Source organism: Barbatula barbatula, assembly GCF_947034865.1.
Source record: "Barbatula barbatula genome assembly, chromosome: 19".
In the NCBI taxonomy this organism is placed as follows: domain Eukaryota; kingdom Metazoa; phylum Chordata; class Actinopteri; order Cypriniformes; family Nemacheilidae; genus Barbatula; species Barbatula barbatula.
In genome coordinates this window covers 15,219,807-15,237,445 of record NC_136782.1, presented here as the reverse complement: position 1 = coordinate 15,237,445, position 17,639 = coordinate 15,219,807, and the positions used below count along the sequence as shown (strand labels likewise).

At 39.8% G+C, this 17,639-nt stretch overlaps 3 protein-coding genes across 3 annotated transcripts; 2 read left to right on the top strand and 1 right to left on the bottom strand.

Moving 5' to 3' along the window:
- The first annotated feature begins 368 nt into the window (after window positions 1-368).
- Window positions 369-6,665, top strand: scarf1 (scavenger receptor class F, member 1). The gene is made up of 11 exons (XM_079481332.1): window positions 369-581; window positions 997-1,055; window positions 1,220-1,321; window positions 1,901-2,432; window positions 3,237-3,455; window positions 3,729-3,857; window positions 3,975-4,078; window positions 4,313-4,421; window positions 4,500-4,624; window positions 4,714-4,842; window positions 5,492-6,665. The coding sequence occupies exons 1-11, from the start codon at window positions 484-486 to the stop codon at window positions 6,556-6,558; spliced, it is 2,673 nt and encodes an 890-aa protein (XP_079337458.1). The 5' UTR covers window positions 369-483; the 3' UTR covers window positions 6,559-6,665.
- A 674-nt stretch (window positions 6,666-7,339) lies between these two features.
- Window positions 7,340-10,176, bottom strand: vtna (vitronectin a). The gene is made up of 9 exons (XM_079481327.1): window positions 9,955-10,176; window positions 9,805-9,866; window positions 9,610-9,729; window positions 9,145-9,504; window positions 8,858-8,997; window positions 8,584-8,740; window positions 8,132-8,284; window positions 7,622-8,053; window positions 7,340-7,529 (listed from the first exon to the last, which is right to left on the bottom strand). Exons 1-9 carry the CDS (start codon window positions 9,984-9,986, stop codon window positions 7,408-7,410), a joined length of 1,578 nt encoding a protein of 525 aa, XP_079337453.1. The 5' UTR covers window positions 9,987-10,176; the 3' UTR covers window positions 7,340-7,407.
- Window positions 10,177-10,661: 485 nt separating this feature from the next.
- sarm1 (sterile alpha and TIR motif containing 1) lies at window positions 10,662-17,638 on the top strand. Its single transcript, XM_079481326.1, has 8 exons — window positions 10,662-11,705; window positions 13,901-14,519; window positions 14,651-14,863; window positions 14,979-15,070; window positions 15,338-15,664; window positions 15,828-16,017; window positions 16,183-16,304; window positions 16,558-17,638. Exons 1-8 carry the CDS (start codon window positions 11,251-11,253, stop codon window positions 16,676-16,678), a joined length of 2,139 nt encoding a protein of 712 aa, XP_079337452.1. The 5' UTR covers window positions 10,662-11,250; the 3' UTR covers window positions 16,679-17,638.
- Window position 17,639: the final 1 nt, after the last annotated feature.

Sequence of the window (17,639 nt, the reverse complement as noted above, 5' to 3'; positions counted from 1 at the left end):
GTCACTAAAAAGTGACGAAAAAGCAAAGTGTTACGTGTGATGGTTGACCTGAGTGGGCCTCTTTTTGGTCTGCATTCTGAAATAAGTGAATTTTAAGTTAACACAATAAATGTTGTCGGTTATATTTGTAATTTATGTGGGGATGAGGGACACAATTAATTGGTGTAGAGATAAATAAAAAGATGAGATGGTGTTGGCAAACACACACTTGCCATTAAAAACACCCGACACCTCCCTCCCTGAAGTTTGGGCCTTGATTTATTTTGTCTTTAAACAACCAGTGGCTTGTTGAATTAGAGGAAGCTGCCTTTTCTTCCTCAGGAAACTTGCAGAGGAAACAAAAGGATTCGGAGAGCCCATTTTACTGCAGACCAACAAGATCACTGGAGTTCTGTTCCATAAGTACAGAACTAACTGTACTGGTGCGGTGGAGCCAAAGGGGGTTTTGGTTGGTTCGGTTCCTCCCTTGATACTGAGACGGGGATGGACATCTTTCTCTCATTAGGACTGATGCTCATGTGTATTCAATGCTCAGCTCAGATACTCTCGCCGACGGGGAAGAATGTCTGCTCGAATCCCAGGTATCTCATGTCATTTTCGTACGTTTGATACATCTGTTCTGTTTATCTATAACATACATTCATTTGTTTTGGGTGTGTCATTGTAGCGCCTTTTTTTCCAGAAAGCTTCTTGAAATAATAAGAATAGGTAATGTTATATTAATATATTTAATGATTATGGTTAGTAAATTTAACATGTTTTTATTTGTTTTTATTACATTTATTATAATATGTACGCCAGTGTGGTCCATGTCAATTGTTTGAATGAGTGCCGTCCCTAAAAAAAAGGAAAACATACCCAAAACAATTCATATTAATGTTTTAATTCAATTTTCACTCAAATTGTATTCAACAACATATCAAATAAAGAAGATTTCATTTTCACTAGTGGTCGTTTGAATCCCATAATATATTTAATGATATATTTCCTCAACAGAGACTCTTCTCCTATATGTTGTTCTGGATGGAGCCAGCAGGGTGATGAATGTACAGTCCGTGAGTTTTGAAGCCAGATGGTTAATACAAATACCTTCTGTTTGTTTTATTGATGGTGCCTGACAGAATGAGTTTTGTTCCTTGAGGCCTGTTGCCGTCAGCAGTTTTGTAATGTTTTTATCCGTTGTATTTTGGTCATCTTGCTCTCTTTCTTGTTTTCTTAGCACTCTGTGAGGGAGTGAGAGCTTGTCTACAGGAGGAAGTGTGTGTTTACCCCGGGCTCTGCCGATGCAAACCTGGGTTTTATGGGTACCAGTGCAAGACCCGTGAGTAAAATGTTTAAATATTTAAAGGGGTTGTTCATCCCACAATCAGAAATGTTATAATTTATTTAAGATATTTTGAGAAATGTCACAGTACAATGGAAGTCAATGGGGGTTAATGTTGTTTGGTTATCAGCTTTCTTCAAAATATCTTCTTTTGTTGCTCTGTTAAAGAACGCAATACAGGTTTGAAATGACACCGTAAGAAGGACTACATGCGAACAAAAATAGTTTTGGGTGAACTATTCCTTATATATATTTTGAGGGGTCCGATCCTTCCATGATTTCAGTATTTTCAGGCCTTTAAGTGGTAAATGTATAGCAAATAAATAATTGTATGATTTCATCCTTAAAATTGAGATATCATTCCTTCTGAAACCTTGTACTGTATCTCCATATTTCGTGATATTTATTTGAGTTATAAATCATTATTATTATTCACCCTTTATGTTTGTCACTGCGTTTTGCAATTATCTAACCAATACAAAGTATTAAAAAGTGCTTTTCATATTTGACAACTGAAAAACTGTAAATTTGGACATTTGAGGTTCCTATATTATGATAATTGTTTCTTCTGTATAGGATGCCCTCCTGAGTTTTGGGGGCCAGACTGTCGGGAACTCTGTCCCTGCCATCCTCATGGGTTGTGTGACTCTGTAACGGGCAAGTGCTCATGCTTTCCTAACCGCTGGGGCAACCATTGCAAAAACATCTGCAAATGTTGGCCTCATGGGAAATGTGACCCCGTCTACGGCAATTGCACCTGTGATGAAGGGTGGTGGACATCTACATGTTCCAAAGCCTGTCAGTGCAACCTTGGCACATCCACCTGTGACCAAGCCACAGGCCGCTGTCTGTGCAATGAGCTCTACTGGGGCCAAAAGTGCAGTTTGAGGTGCAACTGCTACGTGTCTCCTTGCCAGCAGCGCACTGGGGAATGTCAATGCATCAATGGTTGGTGGGGACCGTCCTGCGACCGCCGCTGCATCTGTGATCTCAATCATGCCGACTGTCTCCCGTCGAATGGCACCTGTTTGTGTCACCCGGGTTACAAGAGCCCTTTTTGCCATGAACCTTGCAGTGAAGGAAAATATGGACGAGGATGTGAGAAGAGGTGAGTGCTCGAGTTAATGATTGAAACTCTGTGTAAAAATACTAAAATGAAAACAAGTGCGTTCATTTACAAAAATCTATGTAGAATTAAAATGTATTTTTATACAAATGACTGTATACAGAGTTTAGAGCTATTTTATGAGCGATAAGTATTTTTAGATTTCAATGATATGAATGATGTCAATAATTGATCACAGTAAAAAATATCTGATTAAAGATTTACCCAAATTGAACATCTGTCTCTTACTCATACTCATGTTGCTTCAGTCCAGTTAGTTTTTTTTGTTAGTAAACCATGTCTACCAGTTTTATTTATTTGTTCAGAATCACAATCTTACTATATATTAGTATTTGATAATATGCATTTTTATTAAATAACAGTCTTAGCTAAATAACTGGACCATATACACAAAAAATGAAACTCAAAGTTTAACAAACATTTTTAATATGTTGTATTGAATATATCATGTTTTGTGTATGTGAAATATGTGTTATTCTATTGTTGAATGTACTGCATAGAGACCTGAAATCGAGTACATTTTCACCGAATTTTTACTTTTGAGTGAAATATTATTTTATGCTCAATTATTTGATACCGGAGATTTAAACATGAATAACAGCTGTTACAGGTAACTATACAGTTATCCTTATAAATGAATTTGAACTTTTACACATCAAATGTCTGTATATGAGTGCACTTATTTACATTAGATATTTTTATGTGCATATAAAGCATCAAGTCCAACCTAACACACTGTATTGACTCTTGCATGTTGTTCTCTTGCACGTGTGTATGCGTGAGTAGCTGTGGACACTGTACGGGTGGCAGGCCTTGTTCCAAACAGGATGGCCTGTGTGATGCGTGTGAATCAGGGTGGAGCGGCCCCCGCTGTGACCAGCGCTGTCCAGAAGGTTATTATGGTCATCACTGTCAGGAGGTTTGCCCAAAATGCAGAAACAAAGAGCCATGTAATCCGGAAACTGGAGTGTGCTTACGCTGTGACCCTGGCTGGACTGGACTAAGGTACAGATCTGTTAACATCTAGCTTGTGCTTGTCTGGTCATCTTCCTTGAAAGCACCCTATAGTTTAGCATTTTGATGCTAAATACATAGCAGTCTTTTAACAAGCTAATGCATGATTTGAGTATGATTTATCACTTTGACAATAGGCTGACCCCACAAGATCATACGTGTAAACAAATATAAAACAACATGCTTTAGATGAAGGAATCTGCTCAATAACTACATTTACTTCCTAAATACTAAATATTTCATTTTGGATTTCCCTTTCTGCAGATGTGACAAACCCTGCACAGATGGCACCTACGGAGATGGTTGTCGATTCCTGTGTAAAACCTGCTATCACGGCCACTGTGATCATGTGACAGGAAGTTGCATGTGCCTTCCTGGCTTCGTGGGTGAGAGGTGAGGGTACAGTGATATTTTTAGGTTGTTTTTACTTGGTGAAAATGAGAATGGATTTTCTTCAAATGTATCCTTTGATTTGAAAGCGCATCACTCACAGTTTAATCTCTGTTGTAGTTGTAACAACACTTGCCCTGTTCACTCGTACGGTGTCAACTGCTCTTCTGTGTGTGACTGTGGGAATCTCGCCTGCCATCTAACCACAGGGGCTTGCCCACACAGTGTGTACAATACAGACACTATATAAGGTTCACATAAGTAAGAAAAATTACACATGAGATTTATTTTTCACTTATTTTTATGTTAGATTAAATGGAAACTTTTACTTAAATTGCCCGTGTCTCATACATGTCTCCTAGAAAAAGACCCAGGAATCATACAAATGTCTCTATCAATTTGCAGATTCACAGATACCTGCACCCCTCATCCATTTCTGTGTCTCTGTTTTTGTCTAGGTAGCAGGGCGGCTCTCTTAGCCGGGCTTTTGATCCCCCTGCTTGTTTTAATACTTGCCTTGTTGTTCTGCTGCTGCTGTTGTGGAGGGCCAGTCGAAGGAAAGGAAGGGTATGAATTTGCCATTTTAAATATGTAGAATCAAAGTCTGTATGTAATAAACCAATTTGTGCTAAACCCGTCCTACAGTGTGGCGATTGGAGATGGGAGTCCTGCAGTCCGCATGAAGCATCATGTTTACACTGTGCTGGCCAACATGACTTCAGCCATGCCATGTATCTCCATGTGGTCATCTGGTCTACCGAGGGTTACGGGTAATGTGTCTGCTGTAATTTATTCTATTGGTGTATGTTGCTTACTCATAACTACAAATGTAAAATGTGCTGTTCTGTGATTTCTTTAGTCTCACATCATGATCCTGAGCTCACCTTTAACCACAGCTTTATTGAACAGCCGTCGTCTGGTTGGGTGATTGATTCGTTTGAAACTGATGATGATGGAGAGGCTATCTACTGTGAACCTCCTAGAGAAGGTAGAGAAAACGTTTTGTAAATTAGCTTATGTTAAGGTGTGATCTTATGTGGTCATACAAGTTGTTGCAGTAGTTTGGATTGTTTGTCTGTTGGTCTCCAAAGTCACAAGAAAAATGAAAATTTGACCATCCTCTAGTTGTTCCAAACCTATATCAATTTCTTCGTTCGATTGAACATAAAGGACGATATTTTTGAAGAATGAACTATCCCTAAAGTTTTTTATAGACATCTTTAGACAGCTTTTCCCTGACAAAAAAAGAGACGTTTATTCAAGTTTGCTAATAGTATACTTATTGTTCATTTAAAAATAAAGAAAATATACCTTTAATCTACTTTCTATGTACATTTCAGAAAAAGAGAGTTGTAAATAGGGGTGTAGCAATATATCGAAAATACCGCACGTAGCAAAACAAAAAAAACGGGTGTATCCTAGACTATGGCAATATATTTTTTAATGAAATAATTATTTAATATTTGAAAAAAAGGCTAATTTAATGTGCTATATTCACACTGTGATCTGAAAACATATTTTTGTTACACGATTTAATAAAATAATTCACCTCATTCATTTAATTTATAATCCAGACAACATCTGAGCAATAACATTAACCTTTAAGCTATTCGTGTTCTCCTTTGGTCCCCTCTCAGATGTTCTAACTGTGACCGGTGGAGAGCTCCAGGAGCTGAACTCCAAGTGTAACTTTTTCCTTGACCCATCAAACTTCAGCACTGAGGACATGTCACAAGCTTTCGGTATCCCACGTACCTCCAGCATCGCCAAATCCAAACGCCCTTCAGTGTCCTTTGCCGAAGGCACGAAGTTCAGCCATAAGGAGCGCCGCAGCTCCACCCAGGATCTGCCTGGTTCTGTCCGAAAACCCAAAACTTGGGGGGTCCTGATGCTCTCGGCCCTCCAGGGAGTTCAAGGAAACCACACTGAGGAAGACGCAAATAAGGCAGAAGAGAAAAACGAGGAGAACATCTCTGAGGAGCAAGTAGCTTCCACTGAGACACCAGAAGCCAGCTCGGAAATATATAGCTCTGATCCTTTAAAAACTCCTGTTAATGTTCCAAGTGGGAGGCGGCGAACCATTTCAAACACAAGAAAAAACGCCCACCCTCAAAGCTCCTCTGACGGGGGACAAGAAACAGATGCAGATGCAGAGAAACTGACAACTGTGTATGTGACTGTAGGCAAGACCCCAAAGATGGCAAAACAAGAGCCCAGCTCAGAGGGGCCTGTGCAGGCAATGCTGCGCAGACTGGGCAGTCTCCAGAGACAGAAAGAGATGGCCGCCCAGCCCAAAGGCAGGGGACAAGTGATTGCCAAGCCTCCGAGGAGGAAGCTGGGGGCACGAGCCAGCGCGTGGGAGCAAACCACCGGGCCAGGCAACGCGGAGGTGGTCATGAGGAAACCTAATCGCAAGAAGCACCTCAGCTCTCCCTGTATAGTGCAGACTACAGACTTTCCTCAGGACAACAACGCCCCCAAGAGGCCCCTGTCCTCCATTTTAAAAAGTGTTCCAGAGACTGATGTGCATAGGTCTTTGGTGGAACAAGACAGTGAAACGGATGCTCCAGGAGAACATGAATATGAGACTGTGGCTCCATCTGATGGAGTCTCCACCTTGTCTGAGGTTATTATAAATGAGACAGTTGTGGGCCAAGCAGAAATTGAACCTAGTTATGAGAATATTTATGTAAATAATTCCTAACGTTTATGTAAACACATTCAAAAGACTCTAATCTTTACTTATTAAAGGGAGCTGGATTACAGTTTGTACGCAAGGTTTGCAATTTAATAAACCTTTTTTTGTTTATATATTCTCGTTATTTCCATTATTGTAACTTTTGCCTAAAATACAATTTTTGATATAGAGGTTTTATTCCCATTGCGGTCATTTCTGGATCTATAATGTGAAAGAGCTTAAGGCGATAGTTCAGTCAAAAAAATGAAATTGTGAAAATGTATTCACCCTGATCTCATTCAAATGACTCTACAGGTGAACACAAAAGAAGATATTTTGAGAAATGTGTCAGTTGTTTTGTGTTCAGACAATGGAAGTCAGTGGGGGCCAATATTGTTTAGCTTCCAGCATTCTTCAAAAGATCTTCTGGTGTGTTCTACAAAAGAAAGTCACCCACACACATTTTATTTCCTTAATGTAAATGACTCGAAATGACTTTGTGTCCACTGAACCTTACGAATCACCACAATATTCCGGAATATACATCAGGGGTTGAACTTTGTCCCTACAGATTTTGCTGACTTTTCGTGACATTGACCTGTTCTCAAGATAACAACAAACAACTACTGATTTGAAATCGGATGGTTTAGATCAGTAGTTTTTAACCGTTTCTACTTCAGAACCCAGATTTTATATTGAACTGCTGAGAACCAAACAAAGTGATTCTTTGTGTACCTCTTGTATGTAAAATGTTATGACAACATTACTCCAAAAAAGCTGGACAATAAAATGAAACGAAAAAAGAGGTGAACTGATCGTCCTTTGCAAATACAGTTTATTTTTCTTTTATGATATTATCAATATAAACAATATGAATTATCTCTTTTCTGCTCCGGGTGTGTTTTTACAGCCGAGCCAGTATTTGCCAATAGGTCTTGGGTATGGAGGGTTTGCATAGTCAACTCTCTTGGTCTGTAGATTCACTCTGTAGTACTTATCTGTAAAGAAGAAGGTTGTCATCTACTGTATACGGTATATAATAGGGCAAGCAAATATTTTAGAGCTGTAAAAAACATGTAAATTGCATTACCTCCTTCAAAAAAGTAGACACTTTGTAAGGGCTGTCTCCTGCGCAGGATGTCATAGACTATATCTTCAGAAGGGTTGTGTCTATAGTCATAATCCTGGTCATTCTGCCTGTTATAATAGTCCCTACGTCTGTCCTGGTCTCGCCACCCGTCCTGCCCAAACCTCTGAGCAAACTCCTGTCCAATATTGATGCCCCTTTCAGCAAAGGTCTCCCAGTGTGGAGATCTATTCTGCCTTCTCCTGGATCCCCTTTGTTGGTTCCATTGCTGGTCCCACTGCTGGCTCCATTCCCTCTGGTAATTTCTGTCCTGTTGCCTCCTGCTGGGCCGTCTTGGAGTAACGTAGAGTCTGCCAGCTAGCACAGCATCCACAGGAGATTTGATGCCAATCCAGTCTTTGTTTATGAAACGATGGCCACCATGGTGACTTTGAGCTTTACAAAAGTGGACAAAAAGCTTAAGATTGTGCAACAGAAGCAATCCCAGTTTCACAGTATTCACAGCTTACTTACCTCCTCTGAAAAGCTGGTTGAAGTGTGCAACCCAACGGTCGTAGTAAATATCAGTGTATCTACTGAAGAGAGCTGAAGGAGATCTTAAAGACATCCTAATGCACTCTTCATGGGATGGCTGGTACTTGAATTCATACTGGTAATACTCATCTCCTAAAAACATGTTAACCATTTACAAAAAATGTCATGTCATTCCAAACCTGTACGACTGACTTTCTTATGCAGAACATACAAAAATATTCTGAATAATATTTGCCCCATTGACCCCCATTGGATGGAAACAAAACCACTGACACATTTCTAAAAATATATATTTTTTGTCTTCCACAGAAGAAAGAATCCTGTGCATGTTTTGAGCGACATGAGGATGTATACAGTTAAGTTTTGGGGTGCATTATCCCAAACATAAAAGTACATTTGAATAATGTTATTGTTTTTAGATCAGGCCTGACCTTTAAAAAAATAAACCTTCTCTTTGCCATGATGGCTGTGAGCGGGAATGGCAAAGGCGGCATCCAGGTGGTCTGGTATCTTTTCGAATCCCACAGATATATTTCGTGGGTAATCCTCATCCAGAACACCACCATCAAACCTCCAGTATTTATTACCCTGACAATAATTTAAAAAAAAAATCATTTAATATTGCTGCTTACAATTATCTGTGAAACAAAATATTTAGATATTTTTTAATCATGAATGTGCACTTTTAATTGAGTCTATTCATACTTTAAATATGTACGTCTTTCCTTGGCAGTTTGTGCGAGTGAAGGCAGCATCTATTGGACCTTTAATTCCCCAGACGTCTTGGATGAGTTTTGGGTACCCTGGCAAAACTGTTTTTTCATCCAGCTCAAAGAAATATTTTCCTGGTGAATACATGTCAATATTCAAGCAAGAGTCAAGTATTTTTTTGTGAAAGAGGTTCTGTTGTGAAAAATTGTCTTTGGATTTTAGTTTTTATTCATTTTTAGAAACAAAAATTTACAACTGTGATTACTGTTACATTTACTCACCCCTGAAGGCATAGATAGAGCTGTTTTTGAGCTGCATGAAGGAGTCAAAAGATCTTCCACTGCACACCTCAGCATCGGGGTCTTGGGCTGTTGGGTCTGCAGTTGTGGGTGTGCTTGCAGTTGTGATGGGGTCTTTGATTCTATCGGGTAATGGTGTAGTTGCAGCAGCTGCGATTGTGGGATTTGCATCAGTTTTGTCTAAGCTTTTCGAAGTTGGTGTCAACAGGCTGGAAATTTCAGCAAAAGTTTCTGAAGAAGGGATCAGGAGTGTGTGCTGTGAAATGGACACGCCAGGCACCTCTGTGCTGTTTGTGTCCTCATCATAATCCTCAGGATACGAAGGGAAAGTGTCTCCACGAGCTGTGAATTTACATTAACAACAATTTTCTCCTTAGTTTTTATGAGATTTTTTAAACTAGAAGCTCTGGAAATACACAATTTGCATGCTTAAGTAAGTTAACTTACTTCTAATACGACAAATGGACTCATAATCCTTGCAGCAGGTCTGGTAGTAAGTGCACATTGAGTCACACTGGCAAGTTTTGGTGGCGTCAAAACCATTTTCACACCTTTCGAGACAGGACTCTGACAGAAAGAATTGTCAAGAAACACATTTCTTAATGACACATCAAAAGAAATGTAAAATATATGAAAATATACCTTCAAATGCATATGTGTAGATAACAAGTCCTAGCAGAAAGATTAACTTCATCCTGGTGATTCTGAAGAAGACACAAGAGAATGAGACAATCCGGACTGAAAACAACACACAAAGAGATCTGTGGATCAATGCTGAGGGGGTTGCTTTACCTTCTCTTGTTTACTTTAATTGTTTGCAACATGTAGGCCTATGTATTCACAGCATTGTTTTTCCATATTCTTTTTTTCCATGAATTATCCTGTATTCTGTATCTATGTTATTAATGCAAAAGTTTTTAACAACCGTTAATGCATGTTTAAAACAAGCCATTATCTGTATATCTGGAGTCCACCATGATGGTCTTTTGCGAGTGCATTGCTTAAGCTTCTGGTAAACACTGTTGACCTCGGTAAAAAGTTGATGATTAACACAATAGCCTACCTACAAACATTTTGATGAACATAACGTACCATAGTTCAACCGTGAGTTTTGTACCAGCACAATGGCAATACAAATGGTTATCAATCTGCCATAAAAACTTTGGTCACTTCACTAAGACTAGTAATTTCCCTAAAGTTTTAGTGACATTTTCTTTATAAAAAAACATAGTAGCATATTTCCCCCAACTTGCTAAGTCTACTGTAAAAGTTACTAATATGGAACAAATAATCAAATATTTTTGATCAAATACCTGAATTATTATATCTTAAATTCCCAAGTACATTAAGAAGGAAAATCCTTTAAAAATCGCAAAGAGGCAACAAACTACAAGATAACGTCCGATGAAAGACTATTGTATTTTGACGTTCCCATCTTTCTCCACTAGGTGGAGCCGAACATTGAATCCCAGAGATACTGATGCTGAGGGTGAACGAACACTGCACTGGGCGGGTCTAGACGAAGATGCTTGAAGATGCTGTTTCACTCGAGAACATTGTTTGTTTTTTAAATATAGTCATATTGTTTTGCTTTACAATAACCTCAGGGGGCGCGTTCGAGTACTGTGAGTGACTAGCATTTATCCGAAGGAAACTGAAATCGACTTTGTTCAGCAAATCTGAATTCACGGCGCAGCAACAAACCGGTTGACGCCATTCAATCTTTTTGTCTATTTTTACCCGATCACGCATTTCAGCGACTTCTTACTTCGTACGGTTTTTGTAAACAAACTCGACATGGGCCTTGTCTGAGACATAAGGCTGTTATTTAAAGGGCATTGTTTTTTGGTGGGCTCTTGTTTATTTTTGGTTTTGATATGGAACTAACGACTGCTGTTGATACGTCTGTCATCTGAACGCTTTGTTTGGGAATATATAACAGGCCAACACGTTTGCATGCTGCTCGTCAGGTCAATGTCTTCGTGACAGAAAGAAACCAAATTCACACAAGACAGCAGATTGTATTCAGAGCATTTCCCACGGGTTGAGTCTCAACAGGCTCGCTGATCTTTAAGAAACAGCTGGTAGATGTTTTTATCCGCCGTCGTTTATATCAGTAATCTTTGCCGGCATTTCTCAATGTTTAGCTCTGACAGACTCACGGTTACCGAATATGTCAGTCGACTGCAGAACCGGAGGACGAGCGCTGATCCCAAAGCCGTTTCTCCCGGGCACAGCACCGACGTACAGGCCGTGCTGGACGGCTCTCTCCCCGCGCTGCGCTCCGCCATCAAAACGCTGAAGTCTTCCAGGGACACCGGCGATGTGGACGACACCCGTCGGGCCATCGCTGAATGTTTCCAGCTAGTAGAGGAGGCCTGGATCGTGCCCACCGTGGGTCGACAGGTAGCTGAGGAGATCTGCAACAGAATCAGGTTAGATGGAGGATTGGAGTTGCTTTTGCTGTTGTTGCAGACGCCAGCCGTGGAAATCACGTATGAGTCTGCCAAGCTCCTGGAACAGATACTGGTATCAGAAAACAGGTAACGCATTTGTATTTAAGTATGTTGTTCATATGGTTGCCACCAAATTATTTGGACATTTAAACCATATTACAAAATGTATAAATGTCACCGCATTAGATAACAAACGTTCACTTGGCTTTTAAAAATATAGTGCTGTGCGTGCGCTAGGGATTCTGTCATCATTATTACACGCGCGTTGGAATGCTTGATTCTGATTGGCCAGTCGCGACATCTGCAGGTTATTTTATTCCCAGAGCGGTTGAATGTGAGAGTTACGAGATTTTGGGCATTTTCCAAACGGAAGTGAGCATCCCTACGCTCCCTAAGAAGGACTGAGCCCTTGAAGCGACCTCTTTGGAGGGTGTTGGGCTGTCTCTTGTGTATGCGTTTGTACACGAATTGACTGGCCAAATGTTATATCGACAACGCTGCACGTGTGCACTCTGAATCCTGTTTACTGTTAAATAATTATATCTTATTTCACCTTGTTTTTTCACTCCACTTGGTATTAATAAAGGGAATATATGATAAAGGAATTTTCTAGTAGCTATTTTTAAACATATCAAACAGACATTTTTATTTGCAGGAAAGTCTTTATTCTATTTTTAAACCATCTGTAATCATAATTAATACTGACCAAAATAGTGTAAATCAAATAAAAACTAAATCATTGTACGTACATTTGTACGGAACGTCAATATCCCGCACCGTATTTGCTTCAAATTACGTCGCGAAAACTCGTTATCCAAGATCAGGTGATCACAAACGGAAGTCACTTCCTTTGCTAACGGACTTTCTGAAAGGGCTCTGTTTTTTGCATACCGAGGTTTCGGATAAACTATTCATAAACTCACACAAATGTTCACCTACTCGTATGAAAGTTGGCGATTTCGGACGCAGCCTCAGAGTCGCGTTAACAGAAGTTAACATTTTTCACGTGACATGTAATGCTTGGAGCCTTCAGATAGTTCTAGGAAGTTATGAAATGCTTCACTTCTTTCCTTTTTTATTCATTAAATTACATCTTTGAAGGTCTTTGCACATACAGTCCGGAATTTTGCGTTTTTTCACATTAGGCGCTCGTTTGTACGGTGTCTCTGAATGGTCAAAACGCCTCTCAAAATGCTTGCTACGGATGCGAAAAACGCAAAATTTGTGACGGACGAAAATATCGGAGGCAGTGTGTAAATGTGATTGATTCAATGTGAGGTCGTATTTATTTTTTAACATTCGGAGCCGTACATTTCGCATGTAATGTGCAATGGCCTTAAATTTGTTAAAAGTTTGTCACAATTGTTCTGCGTTTATAGTAACACTTCTGGGAACTATTGAGAGGCTCCATTAACCACCATGGAAAACGGTTCCATTGGACTCAACGGAGTTGACGCAACTCTCTCTCTCAATGGCTCTGGTTATTCCCAGCTAACAACCACTCAAAACTACTACCACATGGTAACCCGGATGCAGCAAATTATTATGACAAGTTTTTTTTGACAAATTAAATATAAATAAGTCTTTTAATAATAACATTTGGCATTATATTTAGAAAAGATTAAACCAAAATGACATTTGAACGTTGTTCACGGCTGTTAGTGCCTGTCCCTTACATGTTGTTCAAAACCTTTCTGTGGAATACAAAAGAAGATATTTTGAAAAAATGTCTTGATGGTTTTATGTTAGCATTCTTCAGAATATCTTCAGAAAAAAATCATACAGGTTTGAAATGACATGAGGTGTGTGTAACTTATGACAGAATTTTACATTTCTGGGGAACTATCATTTTAAGTTTGTTAGATTTAAATGACAAAAGAAGTAAAACATGTTTCACATTTTGGTTGTCAAAGTCATTGGTAAATATTTATGGTTATTACAGAATGAATTACACGTGCCAGTTGACCTTTAAATAAAGAAAACAGCAACCAACAATTTCTCATCATAGTTTAAACATAATATTTGATGTGAAACTATGGTAATACTATGCTTTTACTATAATAAAACCATGGTGTCAGTTTGCTCAAAATAATTCCAGTCTAAGAAAAAGTGAATTTGTAATATAAAAGGTCCACCATCATTTATTGATGCCACTTGGTTTGATCTCAGTGAAATACATTTTACATTTTAAATAGTGGATTAAGTGTCCAACTGTTCTGTATGTTTGTCTTCTAAAGAGGCTAAATACCATGTTTATGAAATTGCTTTTCTTTTCTTTTCAGGGACTACGTAGCACGTATGGGCCTGGGTGTCATACTAAACCTGACCCGTGAGCAGGAGGACGCCCAGTTAGCACGTAGCGTATCGGGCATTCTTGAGCACATGTTTAAACACACGGAGGAGACATCTGCCCAGCTCATCACTAACGGTGCTCTGGACACGCTTCTGTACTGGTGCCGTGGAACGGACCCAACCGTGCTGCGGCACTGCTCCGTTGCCCTGGCTAACTGCGCCATGTATGGCGGGCACCGCTGCCAGCGTCTGATGATAGAGAAACAGGCAGCTGAATGGCTGTTCCCTCTGGCATTCTCTAAAGAGGACGAGCTGATCCGTTTCCACGCCTGTCTTGCAGTGGCTGTTTTGGCGGCTAATAGGGAAATTGAGAAAGAGGTGGTAAAGTCGGGCACACTGGAGTTGGTGGAGCCGTTCATCGCCTCATTAGACCCTGATGAGTTTGCCCGCAACCTGCTGGACAGCACGGACAACATGCAGGGCCGCACAGCCTCAGACCTGCAACACTTACTGCCCCTACTAGACGGCACACGGTTGGAGGGGAAATGCATAGCAGCGTTTTACCTTTGCGTTGAGACCAGTATTAAGTCCCGGCAGCGTAATACCAAGGTTAAACATGTATTAACTTTTTAGTACTGATGGCAGTTGTACTGAGCTTACTCATAAAAAAGGAATACACTGCAAGTTTTCTTTGAATAAAAGTACATAAATATTTATGTTTTCTGCACATTTGTACTCAGATATTTCATGAGATCGGCGCCGTACAGAGTCTTAAAAGAATCGTCATGTACTCCAGTAATGCCACTGTCTGCTCTCTGGCTAAGCGGGCACTGAGGATGATGGGTGAGAACGTACCGAGACGTGTCCTGTCATCTGTGCCCAATTGGAAGGTGGGAGAGGTGCAGACATGGCTGCAGCAGATTGGCTTCAATGCATTCAGTGATCAGTTTCAGGTTTGTACCCAACTCCCATTTCCTAGTTCAGCTACACAGTAAATATACTGAACAACATATCTAGATGCTAGAATTGAACTTTCTTTGCATTATTGAGAGATTCACTGTGTCTCAGGAGTTGCAGGTTGATGGAGATCTCCTGCTGAACATCACAGAACAGGATCTGATTCATGACCTAGGCATGAAATCTGGGTTAACTAGGAAGAGGTTGGTACTTATGGGGCGGTTTCCCAGACAGGGATTAATTCTAGTCCTAGACTAAATTCAATGTTAGAGCTGTGCAAACTTAAAACAACTTGCACTGACATCTTAAAATACATTTGTTGTCTCAAAGTAATGCACACAAGTAATGTTTTTTGTAAGGCATGTAATGCCCTCATTAAATTAAGGCCTAGTTCTGGTTTTAGGTAATTCCTGTCCGGTATTTGTGTTTAATACAATGTTTTGTCATAACCTCTGTCTACCACTGTTCAGGTTTTTAAGAGAGCTGCGAGTGCTGAAGACCTATGCCAACTACTCCACGTGTGACCCCAATAACCTCGCAGACTGGCTGGGCGACATAGACCCCCGATTCCGACAGTACACCTACGGCCTAGTTCAGTCTGGGGTCGAACGGAACAGTATCGCTCACATCACAGATCAACAGCTGCAGTCTGACTGTCACATAGACAACGGGATCCATCGCACCAAGATTCTATCGTCTGCCCGCCGTCCCACCAAACCCTGCTTAATTGATTCCCGGCCGACGGGCCCTGATGTGTTCATCAGTTACCGTCGCACCACGGGTTCACAGCTTGCAAGGTCAGACCACAGAACCAGGGTTGCCAGTGTGCCATTTAATTACAGTACGATTGTATTTTCACTCTGGTTTGAAAAAAAAAAGATGTCTCTAAGGTTGAATGCTTCAGTTAACCGTAGCAGAAAAGGAAAGTAGCTAACCCCACACTGTTCTGTTTCTCTATAGCCTTCTAAAGGTGCATCTACAATTACGTGGTTTCAGCGTCTTCATTGATGTGGAGAAGCTGGAAGCCGGCAGGTTCGAGGAGAAGCTCATCACGAGCGTGCAGCGAGCACGCAACTTCATCTTGGTCTTGTCGGCCAATGCATTGGACAAATGCATGGGGGATGTTGCTATGAAGGATTGGGTCCATAAGGTTTGATGCCAATTTTAAGAGAATTGTTATTCTTAGAACTTCAAACACCTGATCAAACACCTGATACCAGCATATAAAATGATGTGTACAAATATAGACTACAATTAGATCTATATATATCTATACTATTATATTGACATATTACCTGATTAATGTTATCCATAGGAAATCGTCACAGCTCTAAATGGAAAGAAAAACATTGTTCCTGTCACTGAAAACTTTGTGTGGCCTGATCCAGCCTGTCTGCCAGAGGATATGAGCACTATTCTCAAATTTAATGGAATTAAGTAAGTCATTACAAAACTTGACGTAACATGTTGTTGCTGACTGAGCAAGTGTTGCAGCACTATCCTATAGACACGTGCCTTTTGAAATTCAATATGCTGTTAATCATTGACCACTCTGGTTTATTTTAGATCTGTACCTTGAAGTTGTATACCAGATTCATATTCAACAGCAGATTTTAATATGAAGAGTTACGTTTATTACAGGTGGAGAAATCTAATACGTTTTCTGTGTGTAAATGGCTCGATGTTACAGGTGGTCTCACGAGTATCAGGAAGCCACTATAGAGAAGATTCTGCGTTTCCTGGAGGGAGGCCCCAGCCAGGAGCAGACAGACGCAGCAAAAACAGAAGATAAAAAGACACAAAAGAAATGACTAATTAATATGAATATATCTTAATACCGAATATACAGGCGTTCTCAGTAATGGTCGCTGTGTAACCAGAACACTATAGCCTGTATGCATGTAGCCGAATCTTTTTGGGAGGGCTTTCCCAAGAATATTCGGTGTTATTTACTACTTAATGTCTGTAAGCATCATTTGCAGCTGTTTATAGACGACAAACTGTAAATAACCAAAGTTCTTGCTATATTAACTTGATGTTCCTCACATGCTATTCATTGACCATTCTAACCAAAACTATGTGGGACATTCTATAACTCAGGAAGCCGAATTTCATTTCAGATTTGTCAATCATATTATTGACATCGGCATAGTCACCCTCTAATGTAATTGATGATGAGATGATCCTCGCTTCTGATTCATTACTGGTTTAGACATTTATGGACACAAATTTAAAGCCTTAAAAGACTTCAGACATATGTAATGTTTATGTTTCTTTAGAAATCAATTTGCAGTAGAGGTCTGGAAATTGTAGAGAGCAGTTGAACACATGTTTGGTGCACCGGTTGTTATAATAAACTACTCTATTATTATGTAGCCGATTTGCCTCATCCACTAGGCAAATAACTCATTTTTTCAATTGCATAGATTCTGTATGTATCACAGCTGTTTATGGACATATTATGGGCATGAAGCACCTCATACAGTATTAGAAAATACAGCAATAGTAACATCACTCCGAAGATGGAAAGATTACGTTTGCCAGAATATGCAGCAAATTGAAGTCATTTTCACTTTGATGAAGCAAGGTATCTAACAATTAACAACGCTATTGAACATTTACAGTACTAACACCTCAGGATATGCTCAGCTGTATTAGCAAAAGCTCCCTATACTGTTGCCTTATGATGTTCGTTAGCCTTTTTTAATGTGAAATACAAATCTGAACAATGACAATGAACTTTTTTTCATAAATAAACAGCAATAAATGTGT

What these genes read in the sequence shown, in the direction of transcription:
- scarf1 (XM_079481332.1), top strand. Translation starts at nt 484, where the DNA reads ATGGACATCTTTCTCTCATTAGGACTGATGCTCATGTGTATTCAATGC. An exon ending in CCTGGCTGGACTGGACTAAG is followed by an intron (nt 3,456 to 3,728) that starts GTACAGATCTGT and finishes CCCTTTCTGCAG; the next exon opens with ATGTGACAAACCCTGCACAG. An exon ending in CACAGGGGCTTGCCCACACA is followed by an intron (nt 4,079 to 4,312) that starts GTGTGTACAATA and finishes GTTTTTGTCTAG; the next exon opens with GTAGCAGGGCGGCTCTCTTA.
- vtna (XM_079481327.1), bottom strand. Translation starts at nt 9,986, where the DNA reads ATGTTGCAAACAATTAAAGTAAACAAGAGAAG. An exon ending in ATTAAAGTAAACAAGAGAAG is followed by an intron (nt 9,867 to 9,954) that starts GTAAAGCAACCC and finishes TGTCTTCTTCAG; the next exon opens with AATCACCAGGATGAAGTTAA. An exon ending in GTCCATTTGTCGTATTAGAA is followed by an intron (nt 9,505 to 9,609) that starts GTAAGTTAACTT and finishes GTAAATTCACAG; the next exon opens with CTCGTGGAGACACTTTCCCT.
- sarm1 (XM_079481326.1), top strand. Translation starts at nt 11,251, where the DNA reads ATGTTTTTATCCGCCGTCGTTTATATCAGTAATCTTTGCCGGCATTTC. An exon ending in TCTGGGTTAACTAGGAAGAG is followed by an intron (nt 15,071 to 15,337) that starts GTTGGTACTTAT and finishes ACCACTGTTCAG; the next exon opens with GTTTTTAAGAGAGCTGCGAG. An exon ending in CTCAAATTTAATGGAATTAA is followed by an intron (nt 16,305 to 16,557) that starts GTAAGTCATTAC and finishes TCGATGTTACAG; the next exon opens with GTGGTCTCACGAGTATCAGG.